General features: G+C 43.3%; 1 protein-coding gene across 3 annotated transcripts in view; it reads left to right on the forward strand.

The window, feature by feature from the left end:
* Positions 1 to 330: 330 nt before the first annotated feature.
* Positions 331 to 22,034, forward strand: part of LOC134337375 (E3 SUMO-protein ligase PIAS4-like) — a 120,928-nt gene continuing 99,224 nt past the window's right edge. For 2 of the 3 annotated variants that reach the window (XM_063032334.1, XM_063032335.1), the window contains exons 1-2: positions 331 to 420; positions 13,985 to 14,503. In XM_063032334.1, the coding sequence (XP_062888404.1) occupies positions 13,997 to 14,503 (507 nt within the window). In that variant the 5' untranslated portion in view covers positions 331 to 420; positions 13,985 to 13,996. Of the gene's footprint in view, positions 421 to 13,984; positions 14,504 to 22,034 lie in introns of those variants that run through there. The other variant, XM_063032337.1, reaches the window with a different exon arrangement.

Here is a 22,034-nt window from a genome sequence, read left to right on the forward strand (position 1 = left end):
TCACAGAGATTCTGCAGAGCTGGAAACTTGGACTAACACACACAAAACGCTAGAGGAACTCAGCATATCAAGTAGCATCTGTGGAGGGAAATGAACAGAGACCCTTCATCAGTTAAGAGTGAGAAGGGAAGGGGGAGGAGGGAGGAGAGGAGATTTTTAATGCACTCCCAGCCGGCGATGTCCCTCCTCGGGATGAATGCCTCGGCGAGGACCGGCCGAGGAAATTCGCGGCCCCTATGTCAACAACGGCAAGGCACGCTGTACCTGCGGCCTCCGGCCACATGGCGGCGCTGCGGAATCACCCCCCCCCTGCCCTGCCCTGCCCTCTCCCGTCACTAGGCGGCGCTGCCGAGCGCGGCCAACTGCAGACAGCATCCCACCCTCCTTCCCGGCTGGCTGGCAACCTGCATGTGAAAAACCGTAAGGAAAATTATTTAACATTTCAATCCGCTCCCTGGTCTCGGTCATTCGCAAAAGTCCCTCAAATCTGAAGCGCCCAACGGAGTAAATAGTTGGGCGGGGCTCTGTGGAGGTGCCGCCTTGGCCCAGGGGCCTGGGAGTAACCTGGCGCCACTGCTGACAGTGGCTGCAAAACTCTCGGATCGCCGACACCCCCGGCACCGGCTCCAAGGGGAAGAATAAGCGAGGGCCGATAGAACCGGGTCTACTTCCGGCAACAGGCGCCCCGGCCCTGGCCTCCGCCTCCGGAAAATAACCAAACCCAGCGGTTCCGCCCTCCCGCTCTGGGCGTCAACCTAACCAAAGGGTTCCCGCCCGCCCCACTTCCGACAAGAATAAAAACAGTGCCTCGTCTTTATTCGCCCCCCCCCCCAACAAACTTTACATTCTTTAGAGTTTTATTCTTCGGATGGTTCCTCTCCTATAATCATATTTTGAGAGAGTTTAAATTTAAGAGAGGTACATATAAACAATCAGTGTTCATCATGACAGAGTTCTGCGATCTAAAGTCGACATGATTGCAATGAGTAAGTTTTGCGGAATGGAGATGAGGTTAATTGGAAGGATTTCATTAGGTTCCCCCCCCCCATTTCCATGCTGCCCATGCAAATACAGGTTGATACATTATTGAGGAAAGTCCAAAATAGAAAAGACCCATCTAATTCTTGAAGACCGTTGATGGAGCCGAGTGTGGGCCATTGGATAGCACATTTGCCTGTTCATGTGCACTGTGCTTGAACAGTAACAGACCAGTCAGTTGAGTAATTTTTTGATTAGTGCACATTTATTTTAAGAGATACAGCATCATAGCAGGCCCTTCTGGTACAACGAGATCGCGCCGCATATTTGCATCCATTAATCAATAAACCAGTACATCTTTGGAAACGGAATGGCCTTTATTAATCAAAGTATTGAGTATAAGAGCTGGAATGTTATGATGAGGTTCTATAAGGCATTGGTGAGGCCGAATCTGGAGTATTGTGTTCAGTTTTGTCACCAAATTACAGGAAGGATATAAATAAGGTTGAAAGAGTGCAGAGAAGGTTTACAAGGATGTTGCCGCGACTTGAGAAACTCAATTACAGAGAAAGGTTGAACAGGTTAGGACTTTATTACCCTGGAGCGTAGAAGAATGAGGGGAGATTTGATAGAGGTATATAAAATTATGATGGGTATAGATAGAGTGAATGCAAGCAGGCTTTTTCCACTGAGGCAAGGAGAGAAAAAAACCAGAGGACATGGGTTAAGGGTGAGGGGGGAAAAGTTTAAAGGGAACATTGGGGGGGGCTTCTTCACAGAGAGTGGTGGGAGTATGGAATGAGCTGCCAGACGAGGTGGTAAATGTGGGGAGAGGGGAAGGGAGGGAGGGAGGGGAGAGGGGAAGGGGTTCTTTTTTAACGGGGGGGAGGGGGAGGGAGGAGATGGGGAGGGGGAGGGAGGAGATAGGGAGGGGAGGGGGAAGGGAGGGGAGAGGGGGAGGGGGAAGGGAGGGGAGAGGGGGAGGGGGAAGGGAGGGGGAGGGGGAAGGGAGGGGAGAGGGGAAGGGGGAAGGGAGGGGAGAGGGGAAGGGAGGGGAGAGGGGAAGGGGGAGGGAGGGGAGAGGGGAAGGGGAGGGAGGGGAAGGGGGAGGGAGGGGAGAGGGGAAGGGGGGAGGGAGGGGAAGGGGGAGGGAGGGGAGAGGGGAAGGGGGAGGGAGGGGAGAGGGGAAGGGGGAGGGAGGGGAGAGGGGAAGGGGGAGGGAGGGGAGAGGGGAAGGGGGGAGGGAGGGGAGAGGGGAAGGGGGAGGGAGGGGAGAGAGGGAGGGGAGAGAGGAAGGGGAGGGAGGGGAGAGAGGGAGAGGAGGGAGGGGAAGGAGGGAGGGGAAGGAGGGAGGGGAGGGGGGAAGGGAAGGGGGAGGGGAGGGGGGAGAGAGGGGGTTCTTTAATGTGGGTTCTTTTTTAACATTTAACATTTAAGAATAAATTGGACAGATACATGGATGGGAGGTGTATGGAGGGATATGGTCTGTCTGCAGGTCCCTGGGACTAGGCAGAAAATGGTTCGGCACAGCCAAGAAGGGCCAAAAGGCCTGTTTCTGTGCTGTAGTTTCTAGGAAACCCATGCAGTCACGGAGAGAACATACAAATTCCTACAGACTGCGGTGGGAATTGAACCTGGGTCACTGATACAGTAAAACATTAGGTTAATCTCTTCCCTACCACGCCGCTCCCTACCCTACCAACCAACATTCAAGGTGTACTGATGCCTTCATAAAACATGGCACAGAAAAGTGTTGACCTCAAATGAGCCATTATTTTCAAGGCAAATTTTTATATAGTAAAATTTGAAATGCTAGAATGGTTATAGAGTAATTGCAAATTTGAAAACCATCAATATATCAGGCAATAATGAAAAACAACAAAATTCCCTGCACATGTCAGACATGAGACTTATAAAAGAAAATTATGAAGCTATTCAGCAGATCAGGCAGTGTCCGTGGAGAAAGGTAAAACAGAGTCAATTTTTAAGGTCAATGACATTTTTCCCATTCAGATGCAAGGCTGAAACCTGAAATGTTAATTCTGTTTCACTCTCTAGAAATGCTGTCTAATCTATGGATTTACTTTTAAATTAAATCTTAGATATTTTTATGTTAATACTATTGTGCAATTAAATTTCTGTTGGTGAAATGGTTAAATTATTTACTTTTTATACAAGAAGTATAGTATGAATGCAATGGGGTATGAACGTATTCTATCAGTTATACTTCGCAGCAAGGAAATTCTGAAATGCTAAGAACTGTAATTGAGGTAATTTGTGAAAGAGCACCTGAATTCTAAAATATAAGGCATTTCACATTCACTGCATGCCTCAAAGCATTTCACAGTAAATTAATTAATTCTGCAATTTAATTATTGTTAATGTCTATCAGTTCATACCTACCTGAGAGAGCACGTCTGACAAGACACTACACGATTCATTGATATCAAAGAACAGCACATAACCCACATTAGAAACTCATGGGTTCAAGATCATCTCTAGAACTTCATAAAATCTTAGCTGATAGTACAATGGAGTAGCCAAACAAAAGCGAATCTATTGAAGGAAAGGGTGGCAGTTCTCTTTGTGTCTCAGCCATATTCAACAAAACATTAATTATTCATTCATTTTATTGCTGATTTGTTGGACTTTTCATAAATTTGCCTGCAAATTAGAGATATAAATATTTATTAACAGTTGGTATTGACAACAATAATGAGTTGAAGGTGTGTCTATCAGAGTATATTACAATAAATAATGTTTGAAGAGTTTAAAGAACACTAACAGCAATAACTTCTGTCAGAGAAAGTGAATGGGGTCATGTATAGCAGGGATAGATTTATCATCTCCACTGTGGCTGGCTATTGTTACAATTACCATAAAATAATCTGCAGATATTTTTGAGGGGGGAATTTGTGCATATACATTACATAAATTTGATTCTTATACCTACTTGTACATTCTAACACTTTGAAAACCTTGAAGTAAATCTTTTAGTGGAGCATTTTCTCTTCTGTATCCAGTAAAGTGGCAGCACATTTGGTCACAGCGACTTCTACAGGGTCAACAAAAGGTGTTACTGGCCTATTTAATTGTATTTTTTATGATTGCGAGATCCTGCTATACATTAAGAATTTAAAGTACTGCAGCTCTGCCACATCAGCAAATTGCTTGTTGGTGGAGAAAGTGAAAGAGCTGCGTGTTGTGCTGCTGCCTGAGTCGGAAGAAGCTCACAGTCTGATAGCGAGTGACTGCCCTGGTTGCTTTTCTTGTGATCGCAAACCCTTTTAGACGTTATTAATGAGGAATGGTGTAAGCTTGATTCACTGATTTATTGGCGGAGGAGCTGTGTGGGCTTGCTTAGAGTGAGGTCTTAACCTGGAGCTGCGGTGTCACCAGGAGAGAGGCGTCGAAGCTAATTTGCTCCGCTGGGGGCAGTGTGGCATAGCGTCCATCTGGAGTTTGTACTACTTCCCCAGTGTTCGCTCAGCAGAAGGCAAGCTGTACAGTGGGGGACTGCAGATTTATGCAGCATTCAGTGGATTCGGGGCCTCAAGCTGTGAATAACCCCTGTGGAACTCCACTTGCCACCAGCAGCCATCCAGAATATGCCCCCTTTATTCCCACTCTTTGTCTCCTGCCAGTCAGCCAATTCTTTATCCATGCTAGTATCTTTCCTGTAATACCACGGGCTATTATCTTTTTGAGCAGCCTCATGTGTGGCACCTTGCCAAAGGCCTTCTGAAAATCCAGATATACAATATCTACTGACTCTCTGTTGTCCATCCTGCCTGTTGTTTCCTCAAAGAGTTCCTACAGATTCATCAGACAAGATTTCCCCTTTAGGAAACTATGCTGACTTTGGCCTGCTTTATCATGCACCTCTAAATACCCCAAAACCTCACCATTAATATCTTGACTACCTTCAGACCTTTCAGCTTCCCGAGCACCACCTTCTGACCAATAGCAACTACACTCACTTCTGCCCCCTGTTACTCTTGAATTTCTGGCATACTGCTTGTTTCCTACAATGAAAACTGACACAAAATACTTATTAAATCTGCCTGACATTTCTTTGTCATCATTACTACCTCTCCAGCAACATTTTCCAGCAGTCTAGTATCCACTCTCGCCTCTCCTTTACTCTTTATATATCTGGAAAAAATCTTTTGTTATCCCTTGATATGCTTGACTAGCTTACCTTCATATTTCATCTTCTCTCTTTTTTATAGTTATCTTCTGTTGGTTTTTAAAAGCTTTCCAATCCTTTAACTTCTTACTACTTTTTGCCATATTATATGCCCTCTATTTTGCCTTTATGCTGTATTTGACTTCCCTTGTCACCCATGGTTGTATCACCCTCATTTTTGTATATTGGGATGGTAACATAATTTGAGATGTATCTATCCTGTGTTTTCTGAATTTCCCCCAGAAACTCCAGCCATTGCTGTTTTGCCATTATCCCTGCTAGTATCCCTTTCCAATCAACTTTGGCCAGCTCCTCCCTCATGCCTCTGTAATTCCCTTTACTCCACTGTAGTAGTGATATGCCTGATTTTATCTTTTGCCCCTCAAAAACTGCAGGGTGAATTCTATCATTATGATCACTGGCTCCTAAAGATTCCTTTACCTTAAGCTCCCTAATCAGATCTGGTTCATTATACAACACCCAATCCAGAATAGCAGATCCCCATGTGGGCTCAACCACAAGCTGCTCGAAAAAACCACCTTGTTGAGCTATTTTATTACAATAATGTGTTGCATAAACAGAAATGCTTTGTTATGTGGTGTCTAGCAGAACTTCCCAAGACACTACAAGGCAGTAAGCCGCTTTTTGGAGCCTAATAATAATTGTATGTAGTAACTTTGGTGGCTATTTTGCTTACAGTCCACTCCACAAACACCACAATTATAGTGACTAGTTAACCTGTTTTAGTGCAGTGGAATGTTTTATTTTCACCTAAGAGCCGTTTGTTATTCTATTCTTATCTTTTCAGCTCACCATTTAAGAGGGGTGATTGATAAGTTCATGGCCTAAGGTAGAAGGAGTCAATTTTAGAAAACCTAACACATCTATTTTTCAACATAGTCCCCTCCTACATTTACACACTTAGTCCAGCGGCCGTGGAGCATACGGATCTTGGACCTCCAGAAAGTGTCCACAGCAGGGGTGATTGATAAGTTTGTGGCCTAAGGTAGATAGAGATGAGTTAACTTTAACTTAAGAGAAGTGTTTCAACAATTAATGTGGAGATCATTATTTCAGTAGTGGAACGGTTGCTGTTAGAACAGAGGAGGAAACAAGTGGTCTAGAGAGAATGTAGGAATTGAAGCAAGGCCCAGTGATCAAACAGGATGCCTAGATTATTTCCCAAAATCTGATTCAAAGAACAGATACAGAAAAATGCCCATATCAAGGGACTATATTTTGTGCTAGGTTTTGATAACATGTAAATTCATTAGTAAGTTGCACCCTTTCAAACACAATTTCTGTTCTATTTAATATGTCAGGTGGTATTCAAAATTATGTAGGTATTGATAAACTGGATGATTCAGTAACTAGAAAAGTTAGAATAAAGATAATTATCATAAAAGTCTGGATGCGAGATGAGAAATATTTTTATACATGTGTTTTTATTATGTTGAATGTTTCTCAGGAATGGTGATGGATTAAGAGTTAGAAGTAGATTTTAAAGTGAAATTGAACATTGAAAAGGAGATATTTGTTGATCAGCAGAGAAAAATAACAGGGTGGCCACATTCATTGGAAAATTCTCAGTTGCTCTGAGTTTCACCTTTTACCATGGTGAGATATGAGGATTAATGTAAAGACAATGACAGAGAGGTAGTAAAGTGGTGAAATCTAGCAGCAGCTCAGGTGGTTGACAATAAATTATCGACTTCTCAGACAAACTTATTATAAGTATTACTGTAAATGTTAAATACATTTACAAATATCTGTATTTTTCAAATGAAATGATTAACTGCTCTTTGACAATACCATATATATAAAATCCGATTGATTTACTTGCAGTAATCTCGCTGCTATTTTCCCTTGCATCTGTCTTTTTTATCTTTGTTCCCACACAATGATTGCTATTTTCCATTCTCTCTTTTTAACTGTAAATTTCATAACATTATAGGGGCCATTTTACCTTATTATGATTTTGCTGTCAATAAATACATGCCTTTTAATTTTTTTTCTGGCTGCTACCTTACTCCTGTAAGGAGTTTGTACTTTCTCCCCATGACCATGTAGGTTTCCTCTGGGTACTCTGGTTTCCTCCCACAGTCCAAAGACATAACGGTTGGTAGGTTAATTGGTAATTGTAAATTATCCCGTGATTGGGCCTCCGTGCTGTATAATCAATGGATAAATAAATAACTCTTTAATAGACTCTGTATTCATCATTGCTATGGTAGAATATACAGTACCATTACAATCGCCCTTCTAAAAATATTTTTCAGTATTCCTTTAGTTCTATTTGTGACGATCTTGAATATATGTTCTAATCTATTTGTTGAGCATTTGAAATAGTTCCTATTCATATCATCAACCTTCATAATGTTCTGATAAGGAAAGGTACGTCGTATCCAGAGTTTCTCCGGTTAGCAGACGATTTCCCTCCACGCCTCTCTGACATAGTGGGGAATTGCGTACGAGGCAAGTTACAGCAGTGGTTTGCCATTGCCTTCTGCCGGGTGAGTTTCCAAAGAGATCACCAGCTCGTAACCCAGCACAGATGGAAAGCGGGCAGGGGAGCTGGCTGGCTGGATTCGAACCTGGGACCTTTTGTCCCAAAGTCTGACGCTGATGCCACTACACCACCAGCCGGGTCAATGTTCTGATAAAGACTATAAAAATTGTCTAAAATTACTGAAATGCTATACCTGCCCATTTATCTCCTCCCTCACCTCCATTCAGGGCCCCAAACAATCCTTACAGGTGAGGTAACACTTCACCCGCAAATCTGTTGAGGTTATCTACTGTATCCAGTGCTCCCAGTGCAGCCTCCTCTACGTTGATGAAAACTGACATAAATTAGGGGACCACTATTTTGAGCATCTTTCCCTGGTGGCCAGCCATTTTAATTCTTATCCCCATTCCCAATCCAACATGCCAGTCCATGGCCTCCTTTTTTCCCATGATGAGACCACTCTCAGGGTGGAAAAGCAACACCTCATACAGTATTCCTTCTCGGTAGTCTCCAAATTGATGGCATGATCATCGATTTCTCGTCTGGTAAACATTTCCTCTTCTATTCCCCATTCTGGCCTCTTACCTCTTCTCCTCATCTCCCCCTACTGCCTCTCCCTTTCTCCATGGTCCACTTTCCTCCTATCAGTTTCCTTCTTCTCCAGCCCTTCACTTTTCCCACCAACCTGGCTTCATCTATCACCTTTTAGCTAGTCCTCCTTCCCTTCTCCCACCTTTCTATTCAGGCATTTTCCCCTTTCCTTTCCAGTTCTAAGGAAAGGTCTTGGCCCAAAACGTCTACTATTTATTGACGTTGCCTGACCTGCTGAGTTCCTCCAGCATGATGTGTGTGTTGCTTTGGATTTCCAACATCTGCAGAAACTCTTATGTTTATCTAGCCGATTGATGTATCTAAAAATGATTGCGATATATTTCGTGTCTCTCAAACCCTTGTTAAGACTGCAATAGTGTCTTTTGCTAAGATTCAGGCACTTTTTAAAGCACGGTGTCTAAATTGTAAGTAATTAGCATTGCCTAAAACTTAGGAGGAGGAGTTGGCCATTTGATCTCTTAGCCACAAAAATTCATGGTTGATGTGATCTATAAATTTGCCTGCAATTTCCTACCCAATTCCTAAATCGTTGATTGCAGTATTGTGCAAAAATCACAATCAAAGGTGAGTTTATTGTCATGTGTACAGGTACGTGTGTGCCCACATGTAATGAAAAACTTAGTTGCAGCAGCATTGCAGGAATTTGGCATCATATAAGCAACATTTGGAGGAAAACATAAGTTATACACAATTTTTACAAAAAAAAGAACACAGAACAAAAATAACAGGAATTCTGCAGATGCTGGAAATTCAAGCAATATACATCAAAGTTGCTGGTGAACGCAGCAGGCCAGGCAGCATCTATAGGAAGAGGCGCAGTCGACGTTTCAGGCCGAGACCCTTCGTCAGGGTCTCGGCCTGAAACGTCGACTGCGCCTCTTCCTATAGATGCTGCCTGGCCTGCTGCGTTCACCAGCAACTTTGATGTATGTTGACAGAACAAAAATAGTCCATTTTAGGGCAAAATGATCAAAGTGGTTGTAGTGTTGCTAAACTATCTCAGCAGTCGATATATTTAATTTCTCGACATTGCAAATGGTCCACACTTTGTTCTGTGTTTAAGCACCCTAGTTCTCGACCCTCTCACAGCCTCAACTGTGTCAGCCCCTAAGAATCTTTTAAGTTTCAAGAAGATCACCTTTCTCTTAAATGTAAGAGTTAAAGGCTCATTAAATACAGAAGGCAATCTCTTCATCCTATCTATCAATCTACTGAACCTTTACTGATATACCTCTAAAACAAATATATGATCCTTGGGTGTGGTCTCATGAAAGCCCTGTAATTATAGATTCATCACTCTTGTGCTCTGTACCCTTTAAACACAGGCAGATTTTCCACATACCTTTCTAATTATTTGTTACACCTGCATATTAGATTCCCTTGTCCTTTGCCCACAGCCCTGTGAACCTCAACATTAAACTGTCTTTGCACTGTTTAAATATTGTTTTGCTTTTATAGATGATTTGCTAATTTATTAATTAATATCCTATCTCTCTTCTACCAGTATTACTATTTTAAGTAACACACCAAAATATGGGAATGGGAAGTGGAATTAAAATGGGTGGCCACTGGGAGATCCCGCTTTTTCTTGCGGACAGAGCAGAGGTGCCCGGCGAAGCAGTCTCCCAATCTGCGTCAGGTCTCACCAATATATAGGAGGCCACACTGGGAGCATCAGACCCAATATATGACCCCAACAGGTTCACAGGTGAAGTTTTGTTTCTCCCAGAAGGACTATTTGAGGCCCTGAATAGTAATGAGGGAGGAGGTGTAGGGGCAGGTGTAGCACTTGTTCCGTTTGCAAGGATGAATGCCAGGAGGGAAATCAATGGGGGTGGGACAACTGGACAAGGGAGTCACGTAGGGAGCGATCCCTGCAGAAGGCAGCAGTTGGAGGGGGGGAGGGAAAGTGTTCTTGGTGGTGGGATCCTGCTGGATATGGGGGAAATTGTAGAGAATTATATGCTGGACATGGACGTTGGTGGGGTGGTAAGTGGGGACAAGAGGTGCCCTATCCCTGGTAGTGTGGTGGGAGGATGGGATGAGAGCAGACGTGCATGAAATGGAAGAGATGAGGTTGAGGAAGAGAAGCCGTATCTCTGAAGGAGGAGGACATCTCCATTCCGGAATGAAAAACCTCATCCTCAGAGCAGATGTGGCCGAGATGGAGGAAGTGGGAAAATCGCTATTTTAAGTGATTGACCTGAATCTCAAAGCTTTTGCATCTGTCCTCCTTTTCGTATACATCCCATTCTGCATTAAATTCCTATTAATTTCAGAAGACCTGGTATCCTCAAGACATTGGCCTCTTCATACTATTTGCTAACTTTGTTATGCAGATTTTGTCTTTTTTTATATACCGATGCCATGTGTAATCCCTAAGAGTCACCTGGTTTATATCTTCTGGTCAAAATTAAAATTTATTGTTGTTCTGTTTTCCAGCATTTGATTAACATTCTGCTAATGCTTGTCACATTTCATTTAAATCCCTATTCCCTAACTTTACCCTCCCCACCTGACTCTCCTAATGATGCCTTATAGAGTACATTTCAAAGATCTGTGGGCACAGAGGCACAGTTTTACAACTGATTAATTTAGCTTAGTTCATCAGATAAAACAATCTGCTTATTTTTTCCTGCTAGCTTCTCAAAGTTCTATTTCTTGCTTTTTAAAATACCTTCCTTGTCATAACTGGTTACTTACTGGGCAATTAATAGGCCCCAGAAGTTTGGAAATGGATGGACAGATTAGGACAATAGCCAAAGAAATGGTAGATGAAATATAGTGTAAAAGTACCTGAAGTTTCGAAGCATGAGTGAGGATCTGAGTGAATTTTACCAAATATTGAAAGGCCTAGATAGAATGCAAACAACAGGAATTCTGCAGATGCTGGAAATTCAAGCAACACATAAAAGTTGCTGGTGAACGCAGCAGGCCGGGCAGCATCTCTAAGAAGAGGTGCAGTCGACATTTCAGGCCGAGACCCTTCGCCTTCAGTTAGTCCTGACGAAGGGTCTCAGCCTGAAACGTCGACTGCACCTCTTACTAGAGATGCTGCCTGGCCTGCTGCGTTCACCAGCAACTTTTATGTGTGTTGCCTAGATAGATTGGTAGAGTTTGGGACCAGAGGCTACAGCCTCAGAATAGAGGGACGTCCCTATAGAACAGAGACAAGGAGAATTTTCTTTAGCCAGAAGATGGTGAATCTGTGGAATTCATTACCACAGATGGCTGTGGAGGCCAAGTCATTGAGTATATTTAAAGTGGAGGTTGATACGTTCAATGGCTATTTTATTAGGTATAGACCATAAGATATAGAAACTCCCTTCAATTCTGCACCAAGGCTGCCCGCTTCTGCTTTTCATTAACTTTAATGTCAGAGAGAATATTTTTTTACTTTGTCTCTGACTTTTTTTGTGTTTAGTTGTTGGCCAGAGGTGAGGGGAAATTTTGAAAGAAAATCTACATGGCAAGTTTTGTTACACAGAGAGTGGGAGATGCCTGGAAAGCACTGGCAGGGGAAGAGGTGGGAGCAGATACAATAGCAACATTTAAAATATTTATACTGACACATGAACTGGCAGGAAATTGTGGGGTGTAAACCTCGTGCAGGGAGATGTGCTGATTAAATTGACATCATTGTCGGCACAGGCATTGTCAGCCAAAGAGTTCCAGTTCTGTGCTGTATTGTTCTATGAAATTTCGTCCACTTTTCTATAGTTTATAACAAAAAGTTTGCCGCAATTTTCCCAATTTTTGTTCCAATTCACCACTTCTACAGTCTCTCTGTAACTTAATTGTCATTGCATCACACCAGGATTCTTGTACTATCACAGCATCCTTGTTATCTATTTAATCATATCTCCGGCTCTGTCTTTCTTTATACAGTGCTTCTAGAAGGTCTGTGAGCCCTGTAGAATTTTCTATTTCTGCATGAATATGACCTAAAATGAGACCAGATCTTCAGGTAAGTCTTAAAACTAGATAAAGAGAACCCAATTAAATAAATAACATAAAAACATTATACTTGTTTGTTTATTTATTGAGAAAAATGATCCAATATTGCATGTATTTGTTGGAAAATGTATGTGAACCTCTGTGGTAATACCTTCTACAAAAGCTATTTGGAGTCAGGTGTGCCAATCAATGAGATGAGATTGGATGAGTGGGTTGTAGAAGTGCTCTGCTCTATACAAAAAACATACACAGTCAGGTTACTGACAGAGCGTGCTCTTCTCAAGAAAGATCTGTTTATGTGCACCATGCCTCGATCGAAACAACTTTCAGAGGACCTTAGAAGAATTGTAGAGACGAATGAAGCTGGAAAAGGCTACAAAAGCATTTCTGATGACCTGAGTGTTCATCAGTCCACAGTAAGAGAAATTGTCTGCAAATGGAGGAAACTCAGTACTGTTGTTGCTCTCCCTAGGAGTGGGCATCCTGCAAAGATCACCCCAAGAGCACAATGTGCAATGCTGATGGAGGTGAAAAAGAACCCAAGGGTAACAGCAAAAGACCTGCAGAAATCTCTAGGACTTGCTAAAGTCTCTGTTCATGTGTTCACTATAAGAAAAAACACTGAACAAAAATGGTGTTCGTGGAAGGACACCACAGAAGAAACCATTGCTCTCCAAAAAAAAATCGCTGCTCATCTCAAATTTGCAAAGGACCGCCTAGATGTTCTACAATGATTCTGGGACAATGTTCTGTGGATAAATGAGTCAGAGGCTGGATTTTTTTGGCAGAAATGCAGATTGCTATGTTTGGAGGAAAAAGGGCACTGCGCGCCAACACGAAAACTCATCCCAACTGTGAAGCATGGTGAAAGGAGCATCATGGTTTGGGGCTGTTTTGCTGCCTCAGGGCCTGGACAACTTGCAACCATTGAGGAAACAATGATTTCAAAATTGTATCAAGATATTTTACAGGAGAACATCAGGATAGCAATCCATCACCTGAAGCTTAGTAGCAGCTGGATAATCCAACAAGACAATGAGCCAAAAGACAAGAGTAAATCAACAACAGAATGGTTTAAAAAGAAGAAAGTTTGTGTTTTGAAATGGCTGAGTCAAAGTCCTGACCTTAATCCAATTGAAGTTTTGTGGAAGGACCTGAAGCAAGCAGTTCATGCAAGGAAGCCCACCAACATCCCAGAATCCCAGAATTGAAGCAGTTTTGTAAGGAGGAATGGCCTAAAATTCCTCCAAGCTGATGTGCAGGACTGATCAACAGTTACTGGAGACGTTTGGTTGAAGTTATTGCTGTACAAGGGGGTCACACCAGTTACAGTTACTGAGAGCAAAGGTTCATGTACTTTTTCCAACAAGTATGTGTAATATTGGATCATTTTTTCCAATAAATAATGAAGTATAATGTTTTTTGTTTCACTTATTTAATTGGGTTCTCTTTACCTAGTTTTAGGACTTCTGAAGATCTGATCACATTTTAGGTCATATTTATGCAGAAATAGAAAAAATTCTACAGGGTTCACAAACTTTCTAGCACTACTGGATTATTTTGCACATTATAGATATATGTGAGTGCGCATGCATTGCTATAAAATATATCTGGATATAAATGTTTTTTTACACTATATATATTATTCCCTAGATTTGGGGAGTTTTGGCTGTGCAAGTTGATAGATAAACTCAATCTTGGTTTTGTTCAAAGCTCCTAATATTTCTTTAAATAAACAGTTCTTTTTCAGAATGGATGTATCATTGTCTTCTGATCAAGAGATTCCATCTAGTGCAGAAGAACATGTGGAAGTTGAAGTATCTGTTTTCCAGATAGAAAGGGAGGAACCTGAAGATGCAATCATACGAATTAGACTGGGTAATCGATTACGGCAAAGAAGGCGACGTCAGCGTCTTCGTGCTGCTAGAAATGAAGCACAGAGAGTGGAACCATTGCAAAATGGATGTCAATTACAAGTTACTGCAAATGAAATTGAACAACCTGAAACTCATTCAGAGATTTTGCAGTTGAACCAAAAACAGCTTGCAAGCATTCCTAATGGTAACAATGCTGAGTCTTCCACTGTTGAAGATACTGCTAATCAACTGGAAGAAAATAGAGAGACTATCGCATTACGTGACTTTGAGCGAATCCTGAGACGTCGAGAGAGTATACGCTTGAGTCAACGAAGGCGGCGAGAACGTCTTCGTAACTTGAGTCGTAGTCTTGAATCTTCTGATCCACTTGCAAGATGTCGAGTGAGTGTAAAGTTATGTAAACAATGGTGCAAAAGTCTTAAATCTATAAATGCCTTTCATTATCTGCATGCAGGGCTATTTTTGGTTCAGTGAGTGCACATGCATATGTATAAAATATGCAATATATCAAACATTTACTTATATCAACGATGTAATTTTGACTTGGGGTGATGGTTGGAAGAAATATACAAGGAACATGTGATTTGACATGAATCATACACTGTTACTCAAAGTCAAATTTATTCCCTTCCATAAATATGATTGAGCTTTTATTCCATATTATTGTACTTAACTACTTTCTCTCTCAATTGTTATTATGGCCCTTCCAATGAGTGTAATCACACAAACAAAAAATCTGACCTTCATCTGCCACTGTACTTCCAGTTCTCTCAGGAATTTTCTAAATTATTCTCCCAAATTACACCAACTAAAAGTATCGGTTTAAACCATTTAAAAAAAGTTGAGATACACCCTGAACCATGTGATGATTAAACACATTCAGTGGGATGTCTCTTAACCCTTTCTTTCAGTGTCTTTCAACATCCTCATTTTTTTATGAAGGTCTCAGCCCCTTTTCTTGGCTGACCTTTTCTTGATTTACAATGCCTTAAACTGAACTTGGATTGTACAATGTAAGCACATAGAGCCAAGTCATGCAGATCGCCAGCTAGGAATTACCAGCCACTCCTGTATTTACCTGACTCAGAATGATGACTGATATTCTGTATCCTAAGATGCAGCTATGTGGTCTGGATTGCAGCAAAGAGGCACCAATGCCTGATAACCCTTGACATCCTGTGACAGTCAGTAAAGTTGAGGTTAGGAGTCCTGGCTGTAACATTTTTAATTGGTCTGAATAGTTTTTGAGAATCTGTAATATTCAGAGACGTGTATTAGAACATAGAAGAGTATAGCACAGAAACAGGCCCTTCAGCCAACAATATTGTGTCAAATCAATTAAATTAGCAATCAAATGGCCAACTAACTAATCCCCTTTACCTACACAATGTCCATATCCCTCCATTTTTCTCACATTCATGCACCTATTTAAACATCTCATAGAAGTTTCTATTATGTCTGCCTCTACACCACCTCAGGTAATGCATTCCAGGCACTCTATGTGTAAAAAATTTGCCCCTCACATCTCCTTTAAAGTTACCCTTCTCTCCTTAAATGCATGCCCTCTGGTATTAGACATTTCAACTCCAGGAAAAAGTACTGTTTTTCTACTCTATCTATGCTTCACATAATCTTATAGAACATAGAACATAGAATAGTACAGCACAGTACAGGCCCTTTGGCCCACAATGTTGTTCTGACCCTCAAACCCTGCCTCCCATAAAAGCCCCCACCTTAGATTCCTCCATATACCTGTCCAGTAGTCTCTTAAACTTCACTAGTATATCTGCCTCCACCACTGACTCAGGCAGTGCATTCCACGCACCAACCACTCTCTGAGTAAAAAACCTTCCTCTAATATCCCCCTTGAACTTCCCACCCCTTACCTTAAAGCCATGTCCTCTTGTATTGAGCAGTGGTGCCCTGGGGAAGAGGCGCTGGCTATCCACTCTATCTATTCCTCTTATTATCTTGTACACCTCTATCATGTCTCCTCTCATCCTCCTCCTCTCCAAAGAGTAGAGCCCTAGCTCCCTTAATCTCTGATCATAATGCATACTTTCTAAACCAGGCAGCATCCTGGTAAATCTCCTCTGTACCCTTTCCAATGCTTCCACATCCTTCCTATAGTCAGGCGACCAGAACTGGACCAGTACTCCAAGTGTGGCCTAACCAGAGTTTTATAGAGCTGCATCATTACATCGCGACTCTTAAACTCTATCCCTCGACTTATGAAAGCTAACACTCCATAAGCTTTCTTAACTACCCTATCTTTAAAAAATTTTTTAATAAAAAAGTTTTTATAAAACTCTGATTTCCCCTCTGCTTCTGCCGCTCCAGAGAAAACAGCCCAAGTTTGTCCAACCTCTCACAATAGCATCTGCCCCCCAACCTAGGGGCAGCATCTTGGTGAACCTCTTTTGCACCCTCTCCAAAGTCTCGACATCCTTCCTATAGTGGGGCAACTAGAACTGTATGCAGTACTCCAGATGCTGCCTAACTGGAGTTTTATAAAGCTGCAACATAACTTCCTGACTTGAACTCAGTGCCTTGAGTAATAAAGGCAAGAATGCCGTATGCCCTGTGAACCACCCTATCAATCTGTAAAGCCACTCACAGGGAGCGATGAACTTAGACACCAAGATCCCACTGCTCTTTAACACTCTTAAGGGTCTTGCCCTTAGCAGTGTACTATTTCTTTATGTTTGACGTACCAAGGTGCAAAACTTCACATTTGGCCCAATTAAACTCCATCTGCCACTTCTCCACCCATATCTCCAACTGACCTATATCTTGCTTTATTCTTTGCCATTCTTCTACGCTATTACAGCACCACCAATCTTTGTATCATCTGCAAACCTACTAACCCACCCATCTACATTTTCATCCAGGTCTTTTATATACATCACAAATAGCAGAGATCTCAGTAGAAATCCCTGCAGAACACCGTTAAGCTCAGACCTCCAGCGGGAATAAGTCCCTTCGACCACTACCTTCTGTCTTCTATGAGCAAGCCGGTTCTGATCCAAGCGGCTAGTTCTGGATGAGCCTCCCATGAGGGACCTTGTCAAATGCCGTACTAAAATCCATGTAGACAACAACTACCGTCTACCTTCATCAATCACCTCATCAAAAAAACTCTAAATCAAGTTAGTAAGACATGACTTGCCCTGCATAAAGATATGTGGGCTCTCTGTAACTGGACTGTGCTCAGAAATCCTATCCCTATTAATTCTTTCCAGTAACCACCCTACCACTGATTTATGAATAACAATATTAATTTGGCAGGGGGAAGGGAACTAGAGTGATAGAGCTAAGGATTGGGCAGTTGGTATATTAGCAGATGCAGTGTGTAGTCTGACTGTGAGAAAGGGCAGGCAGTTGATAGGCTAGAATTGCAGTCAGTGGGATGAGATGAAGTGTAATATGGGGCAAAATAAAAAAGAGTGATGAATATAGGATTGAAAGTGTTATATTTGAATGTACACAATATAGTCATAGTCATACTTTATTAATCCCGGGGGAAATTGGTTTTCGTTACAGTTGCTCCATAAATAATAAATAGTAATAGAACCATAAATAGTTAAATAGTAATATGTAAATTATGCCAGTAAATTATGAAATAAGTCCAGGACCAGCCTATTGGCTCAGGGTGTCTGACCCTCCAAGGGAGGAATTGTAAAGTTTGATGGCCACAGGCAGGAATGACTTCCTATGACGCTCTGTGTTGCATCTCGGTGGAATGAGTCTCTGGCTGAATGTACTCCTGTGCCCACCCAGTACATTATGTAGTGGATGGGAGACATTGACCAAGATGGCATGCAACTTAGACAGCATCCTCTTTTCAGACACCACCGTGAGAGAGTCCAGTTCCATCCCCACAACATCACTGGCCTTACGAATGAGTTTGTTGATTCTGTTGGTGTCTGCTACCCTCAGCCTGCTGCCCCAGCACACAACAGCCAACGTGACAGCACTGGCCACCACAGACTTGTAGAACATCCTCAGCATCGTCCGGCAGATATTAAAGGACCTCAGTCTCCTCAGGAAATAGAGACGGCTCTGACCCTTCTTGTAGACAGCCTCAGTGTTCTTTGACCAGTCCAGTTTATTATCAATTCGTAACCCCAGGTATTTGTAATCCTCACCATGTCCACACTGACCCCCTGGATGGAAACAGGGGTCACCGGTACCTTAGCTCTCCTCAGGTCTACCACCAGCTCCTTAGTCTTTTTCACATTAAGCTGCAGATAATTCTGCTCACACCATGTGACAAAGTTTCCTATCGTAGCCCTGTACTCAGCCTCATCTCCCTTGCTGATGCATCCAACTATGGCAGAGTCATCAGAAAACTTCTGAAGATGACAAGACTTTGTGCAGTAGTTGAAGTCCAAGGTGTAAACGGTGAAGAGAATGGGAGACAAGACAGTCCCCTGTGGAGCCCCAGTTGGATCACTCTGTCGGACACACTGTCTTGCAAGCACACGTACTATGGTCTGCCAGTCAGGTAATCAAGAATCCATGATACCAGGGAAGCATCCACCTGCATCGCTGTCAGCTTCTCCCCCAGCAGAGCAGGGCGGATGGTGTTGAACGCACTGGAAAAGTCAAAAAACATGACCCTCACAGTGCTCGCTGGCTTGTCCAGGTGGGCGTAGACATGGTTCAGCAGGTAGACGATGGCATCCTCAACTCCTAGTCAGGGCTGGTAGGCGAACTGGAGGGGATCTAAGTGTGGCCTGACCATAGGCCGGAGCAGCTCCAGAACAAGTCTCTCCATGATGTGGGAGGGCAATTTTGTATATTTCTGTAAATTGTACACTCGTTTTCCGGCTCTCCAGGGAATAAATTGGCCTGACCATAGGCCGGAGCAGCTCCAGAACAAGTCTGTCCAGGGTCTTCATGATGTGGGAGGTCAATGCCACCGGTCTGTAGTCATTGAGGCCGCTGGGGCGCGGCGTCTTCGGCACAGGGACGAGGCAGGACGTCTTCCATGGTACAGGAACCCTCCGGAGCCTCAGGCTCAGGCTGAAGACATGGCGAAGTACTCCACATAGCTGAGGGGCACAGGCTTTGAGCACCCTGGTACTGACACCATCCGGTCCTGCAGCTTTACTTGGGTTGAGACGTTTCAGCTGTCTTCTCACCTGTTCAGCTGTGAAGCCCACCATGGTGGTTTCGTGTGGGGAAGGGGTATAGTCATGAGAGCAGGGTGGGGGACTGTGAGGAGGGGTAGGAGGGGAGAGTGGAATATGTGTTGGTTGGGGGCCGACAACAGATGTCTCGTGTGGGATGGGGAGGGGCCACACTGTCAAATCTGTTAAAGGACAGGTTAAGTTTGTTGGCCCTGTCCACACTGCCTTCAGCTCCTCTGTTGCTTGTTTGCCAGAACCCAGTGATGGTCCTCATCCCCCTCCAGACCTCTCTCATGTTGTTCTGCTGGAGTTTCCACTCAAGCTTCCTCCTGTACCTCCCTGATCCTGGCTTTCAGGTCCCTCTGTATTGCCCTCAGCTTCTCCTGTTTCCATCTCTAAACGCCCTCTTTTTGGCGTTCAGGATATCGTTAATGTCCTTTGTCACCCATGGCTTGTTATTTGAATAACAAGGGACAGTTCCTGTCAGAACATTGCAGTCCACAGAGAAGTTGATGTAACCAGTGATGCACTCTGTGAGCCCATCAATATCCTCTCCATGTGGCTCACAGAGTGCCTGCCAGTCTGTCACCTCAAAAGAACCCTGGAGCGCCTCATAAGCCTCCTCTGACCATTTTCTCACTGTCCTCGAGGTTGCAGGTTTACTCTTCACCAGAGGCACGTAGCAGGGTTTAGATGCACCAGGTTGTGATCTGACCTTCCCAATGGGGGGAGGGGAGAGCGGCTGTATGCATCCTTAACATTAGCGTACATCAAATCCAGAGTCCTCTCCCCTCTGGTTATACAGCTCACATACTGCGTGAAGTTGGGCAGTGTTCTAGCCATGGTAACCTGGTTGATGTCACCCGAGATGGTAATGAGGGCACTCGGGTGCTGGGTTTGTAGTCTGGCTATGACGGTGTAAATGATGTTACACGCCGATGTCGGGTTGGCCGAGGGAGGGGTGTACACAACAACCACAATTGCATGCGAGATTTTCCTTGGCAAATAATATGGCCGGAGTCCAACAGCAAAAAGTTCAATATCCGGGCTACAGACCCATTCCTTGATCATAATATGCCCAGGATTGCGCCATCTGTTGTTTACCAGAACCACAAGCCCCCCTCCTTTACACTTTACACCGCTCTCAGTGCAATTCCAGTCAGCTCAAAGTCTGGAAGCCCTCTATGGAAACGCTTTGATCGGGTATGTCCTCGTGCAGCCACGTTTCAGTGAAGCACATGACACTGCTTTCCCAAAATGTTCTCTGACTCCTGACGAGCGCCGTCAATTCGTCCATTTTATTCCCCAGCAATCTCACATTTCCCATGATAAGCCGGGAAGATGTGGAATCGATATAGGTAGATCTGCGTAACACTAAGGGGCAGAAGACGCTGGTGGGAGTTGTGTACAGGCCACCTAACAGTAGTAGTGAGGTCGGAGATGGTATTAAACAGGAAATTAGAAATGTGTGCAATAAAGGAACAGCAGTTATAATGGGTGACTTCAATCCACATGTAGATTGGGTGAACCAAATTGGTAAAGGCGCTGAGGAAGAGGATTTCTTGGAATGTATGCGGGATGGTTTTTTGAACCAACATGTTGAGGAACCAACTAGAGAGCAGGCTATTCTGGACTGGGTTTTGAGCAATGTGGAAGGGTTAATTAGCAATCTTGTCGTGAGAGGCCCCTTGGGTAACAGTGACCATAATATGGTGGAATTCTTCATTAAGATGGAGAGTGACATAGTTAATTCAGAAACAAAGGTTCTGAACTTAAAGAGGGGTAACTTTGAAGGTATGAGACGTGAATTAGCTAAGATAGACTGGCAAATGACACTTAAAGGATTGATGGTGGATATGCAATGGCAAGCATTTAAAGGTTGCATGGATGAACTACAACAATTGATTATGGGGAGCAAGGACATGGCAGACCAATTGAATAATTACTTTGGTTCTGTCTTCACTAAGGAGGACATAAATAATCTTCCAGAAATAGTAGGGGACAGAGGGTCCAGTGAGATGGAGGAACTGAGCGAAATACATGTTAGTAGGGAAGTGGTGTTAGGTAAATTGAAGGGACTGAAGGCAGATAAATCCCCAGGGCCAGATGGTCTGCATCCTAGAGTGCTTAAGGAAGTAGCCCAAGAAATAGTGGATGCATTAGTGATAATTTTTCAAAACTCATTAGATTCTGGACTAGTTCCTGAGGATTGGAGGGTGGCTAATGTAACTCCACTTTTTAAAAAAGGAGGGAGAGATAAACCGGGGAATTATAGACCAGTTAGCCTAACGTCGGTGGTGGGGAAACTGCTGGAGTCAGTTACCAAGGATGTGATAACAGCACATTTGGAAAGCAGTGAAACCCTCTCTTATAGAAACATAGAAAATAGGTGCAGGAGTAGGCCATTCGGCCCTTCAAGCCTGCACCGCCATTTATTATGATCATGGCTGATCATCCAACTCAGAACCCCGCCCCAGCCTTCCCTCCATACCCCCTGACCCCCGTAGCCACAAGGGCCATATCTAACTCCCTCTTAAATATAGCCAATGAACTGGCCTCAACTGTTTCCTGTGGCAGAGAATTCCACAGATTCACCACTCTCTGTGTGAAGAAGTTTTTCCTAATCTCGGTCCTAAAAGGCTTCCCCTCTATCCTCAAACTGTGACCCCTCGTTCTGGACTTCCCCAACATCGGGAACAATCTTCCTGCATCTAGCCTGTCCAATCCCTTTAGGATCTTATACGTTTCAATCAGATCTTTCAAGAATCCCTAGATTC

This window comes from Mobula hypostoma, chromosome 24 (genome assembly GCF_963921235.1).
Source record: "Mobula hypostoma chromosome 24, sMobHyp1.1, whole genome shotgun sequence".
NCBI lineage: Eukaryota > Metazoa > Chordata > Chondrichthyes > Myliobatiformes > Myliobatidae > Mobula > Mobula hypostoma.